Raw genomic sequence first — 4,836 nt, forward strand, 5'->3', positions numbered from 1 at the left:
TGATGCGGTTTTTTTTAATAGATAAAGTGATTCAAGAGGAAGGTTTTAGTATATAATTTATTAGGTTTTAGACAAAGCGGGCGAAACCGCGGGCGGTAAGCTAGTATATTATAATATGAGTATTAATTTAGTAGGTTGAATAGTATTCAATATTCTGAGGCATTGACAAAATAATGCAGTGTGATTTTTCGTTCATAAAAATCGGCAATGTCCGTGATGACAAAATATATATGGTATTGTAGGGAAATGAGGATATCAGAGATTTCACCAAATTGCTAGAGAAGTTGTTGATGTATGTACGTGATTTTTTTGATTAACAAATAAAAAAGCAATATTAGTTTTATACATTTATTCTGTCATAGCGTCGCTACTCTTATAGTCTCTATCCGTAACAATACAATCTTCATAATTCCATTTGGGGAACATTCGTTTATACAGATTCAACAATATTGTGTCTTGAGATTTTAGTTGACCGTCAAATACGCATTTCATATGGCCGTGGGTACCTGGTGACAAAAAAAATATTATTAATAAATAATAGTTAATATATAGATTTTGAAAGCTTTGCAATCAGGTGGAAAGCTTTAGACATTCACTGCGTATTTCGATACTTTCGTATTACTATTTATTCTAAAATCTAAGGCCTAAGTATTTAAGTTTTTTTATTGAGTGCATATTTTATTGTCAAAACTTAACACAACGGCATAGGTGGTACCAAATGGTTCAAATGTGACAACATTTACTTAAAATTATTTTTTCCCCTAACATACCTAATGGCTCCTTAATATGACCCGTTCGTCCATACTTAGTCCTTAGTTTACAAGGCTTGAAGTATAGCACATCATCTCTGTTAAAGAACATAAAACGAATAACTGCTGACTTTTTGTTGACCTGAAAACAAACATAATATTATATTTTTTAGCTTTTCATATAATTATTAAATCAATAAAAATAAAGGTAAAGAAGACATCTTACTTTGTATGGATGACCAGACAGTATAATCCTTTTAATGTTCAATCTATCAGGATTGCATGAAAGAAGTACTCCAGATGCTACAAGTTGCAACTTTGTGTTCCTTTTCTCCTGGAAATGTTGAAAATTTGATAAATAAAATGTTCATGAAATAACATTATTTGAAGACATGACATCCTTACTAATATTATAAATGCGAAAGTAACTCTGTCTGTCTGTCTGTTACTCAATCACGCCTAAACTACTGAACCAATTTGCATGAAATTTGGTATGGAGATATTTTGATACCCGAGAAAGGACATAGGCTACCTTTTATTGCGAAATATGTACCACGGGCGAAGCCGGGGCGGACCGCTTGTTTTTTATAAAAATATATTTGAGTCTTGTAATGAACGGACATACTAATGTTTCATTAATTAGATGAAAAAGCATATAATTAATTTTAAATTATAATCATTATAAAAATGTTTATATGTATAATGTATACCTTAAAGCAGAGAACAGAAGATGGACTAAATTGGATTGGAGCATAAAATGACGCGACGCACGTAGATGCGGGCTGGAAGAATCTTTCGTACTGAAAATAACATAAAAATACATAACAATACCAAAATTAACAAAAACATGTCATTCACATAATATTATAAACATATCAATGTTACAAATTAAAAACAATCATTTTACATTATAATGGCAAAAATAATTTGGCAAATCCAAAAGTGCACGCCTCATAATTTTTTTTTAATAAATATTTATTAATTATTATTTTTGTTTATTTAATAATAACAATTAAACCACATCGAATCAGAAAAATGAAAGGGTTCTATTCCTGAGCATACTCAAGCGTAAGAGAAAAAAAAGACTCGATTAGTAAAGTATTTCGGTCGCTATCGTGTTAACAAGAAAAAGGATCCGCACATACAGACACACGGACGTCCAAGACAGAACTTTTTTAAACTGTTTTTTAACTAGTTTAAATAACAAAAATGACATCAAAAATATCATGAACGTTAAAAATAGTGTTTTTTCTTAATATGTGTGTGTATGTATTATCTTACAAGTGCAATGTATGATACATAAAGACATTTTAAGTTTGAAAAATCAGATGTTTTGCGCGAAGTGACAGTAGTACCCACCTCAACGCTTCGCTTATGAGGCGTGCAATATATAGAAAAAGGCATTACTTTCAGATTAACCATTGCACAATAACAAAGTTTCATGAAAAATTATTTCAAAAACGTACCTTGTGTTTACTCCCATTTGTATGCTGACTAAATATAGGGTTAACAATAAACCGTCTATATCCCACTTGGAATATAAGCCTCTCCTTGCTCTGTATTGGTTCGTCACTCGCTCCCGTTCGTTTCAACACCACATTCATTACAGACATCTTGTGTTCATGTGGTAGGAGACCAAATACAGATAGTGGTGCAGTTGGATTCGCCGTGCGATATATATTCCAGAGATCTTGCCGAACATCCTTCACATGGATTGTTATGTAGTAACCATACTGAAATAGTCAATCAACAAATTGAAAAGGATTATTAAAAAATAATATGAAAGCATTTATGTATTTTATCACTGAATTTCACATTGCCCATGCAACAACATTCTATTAATTTTTTCTTTATTTTATTTTTATTTTATTTATTTGGTCAATCAACATTTGTTAACAATGATTCTTAAATATAAATATTACATAACATATAGTTCTTGCGGTAAAGTAACAAATAATTAGAGGTTAACACAGCATGCGCCAATTATACAGAGCTATTTCTTAAAAGTACATGTTAGATTATCAAATGTTGATGTAAATAATGTATAAATTTATTCTTACCATATTTACAAGACTCTCCTCCAGTTCCTTGAAAACCCTCTTCCTTGTGCGATCGTAATTTTCAAACTGGAAAATGCGCGCGAAATCCGCAGGCAAATTCTCCTTAGGATCCCATGACGATGTCCTGAATGACTCCAACCCTCTATACCTACTGAATCTTTCTCTAGCTGGTATATCTTGGGGTGTATCTACTTCATCTGGGAACTGCCTATCTTCCTTGGCCGCAGCTAACTTTCTTAACATTTCATGTTCCTCCTCTGCGTCTATTGTAGCATCGTATTTCTCATCTGTAGGCACAACTTCCGAATCTGCTACTGATTCGAAATCATTATCTTCCCCGTTTTCTTGCTCAGAATCTGTTTCTTCACAAGACATAAACTCCTCATTACCATCTTCATCAGCACTTTCGTCATCAGAGCCTTCATCTCCCTCAGCATCAGATTCAACAATCCAAGCTGCCTGATAATCTGACCAACCTTTAGGGACTTTTTTTACTTTCTTCATGGTATCTTTATTTGCTTCATCAATTTCTTCCTCTGTCGGCCATGTCTGTTCTGCATCCATGGGATCTGGAACATTTTCAGCAACTAGGCTCTCTTGTTTCGCTGGATCTGCTGTTTGTAAAATTGTAACTTTTGTGACTTCTGCGTCCATTGCATCTGATTTAACATTGTCCTTTACTGTATTCAAGGGATGTGGATCATCTAAGCCATCAATTCTAGACATTTGGAAGTCTCCTAAACCTGTTATATGTATAAGGCCATTCACATTTAGGGGCATTCCTCTAAGATAGCCAGTAAGTTTTAAAGTCCCACTTTCTCCTTCTGCATCCTTAACATATTCTATCTCCTCTGCTAACATGTATGGTCTCTTTTCTCTATGATGTATAATGTTGCGCTTTTGATTGCCAATTCTACGAAGCACATTGAGTCCATCAGAGTTTTTGTCTAATTGCATTATTTTTTCATCAGGCAGCCATTTCGATATGAGTTTTTGAACATTTTGCTTTTCAGTTGTTCTTTTCTTAGGGTGAACACCCTCTATATCCATAGCAACTACTACTGGTGTTGGCATTCCTTGGGCCATTGCTAAAGCTAAAGCTTTTTCACCCCATTCATCTATTGGCTCTAATGCAGAACACACAAATAGAACTGTGTCTGCTATTTTCAGTGCATCAAGCAGACTAAAATCATTTTCAATTTCAGGGCAGATAAAGGAGAAACGCTGTTTGAAGTTTGGTAAACTGAAATTAAAACAATAAAAGTTTATTTACACAAAATACATAAAATTAAGTTTCCTGTACTAATATATTATAATGATTTTTTTTGGACGCCTGATGAAAATACACTTACAAAAGTAAAGACAAGCTACAGCTACAGCTAATCCAGGGATCCAAATAATACACTGTGATGGAATTAACTCAAAACTAACATAAAATTTCTACAATAGAGAAGCAATACTTCATACTAAAAACATACCCTATATGGACAATTCCATTATCAGCATGGGTAACAATAGCACCTTCCGAACAGGTTTTTAAGATGACAAGAGCTGACTGCACATCCAGCTGACTATTCAGTGGCACCACACAGACGAGGAAAGGCGGGTTACGGTTTCCACCAAGCGCACGTTTCTTGGTTAACACTTCTTCTCTCTTATTCTTACGAATTTGCAAAGCTTGGTGACGACGTTCATCCTTCTTCAGAACGTGGCGATTGCGACGTACAAACTCTTTCACGTTCACTTTACCTGTAATAACAACGATATAAATCCTAGCTTTAAAACAAGTCTTCTTTTTAAATAAGTTAATAACATAAAAACACCTAACCTTTAACTGCGGCAGCTATACCACGCTTCGATCTATGTTTCGATTTATGAGCTTTATTGCTCTGTTTCAAATTTCCTGGACGATGAGCTTGCTGCATTTTGCTTATTATATAAAATTTAATTGAAAAAATAGCAACAATTAAATATTTATACTATCGAATTCACATGGCAGCATGACAAAATAGGTACCGATTTGGTAA

At 33.7% G+C, this 4,836-nt stretch overlaps 1 protein-coding gene across 1 annotated transcript; it reads right to left on the minus strand.

Moving 5' to 3' along the window:
- Window positions 1-334: 334 nt before the first annotated feature.
- Window positions 335-4,836, minus strand: Tsr1 (Tsr1 ribosome assembly factor). The gene is made up of 8 exons (XM_089700485.1): window positions 4,638-4,836; window positions 4,288-4,558; window positions 2,810-4,052; window positions 2,216-2,482; window positions 1,460-1,549; window positions 976-1,083; window positions 771-891; window positions 335-506 (listed from the first exon to the last, which is right to left on the minus strand). The coding sequence occupies exons 1-8, from the start codon at window positions 4,732-4,734 to the stop codon at window positions 349-351; spliced, it is 2,355 nt and encodes a 784-aa protein (XP_089556611.1). The 5' UTR covers window positions 4,735-4,836; the 3' UTR covers window positions 335-348.

The sequence above is a fragment of the Colias philodice genome, chromosome 11 (assembly GCF_061535455.1).
Source record: "Colias philodice isolate Cphi_HAF_F1 chromosome 11, ilColPhil1 Martin Lab GWU primary, whole genome shotgun sequence".
NCBI lineage: Eukaryota > Metazoa > Arthropoda > Insecta > Lepidoptera > Pieridae > Colias > Colias philodice.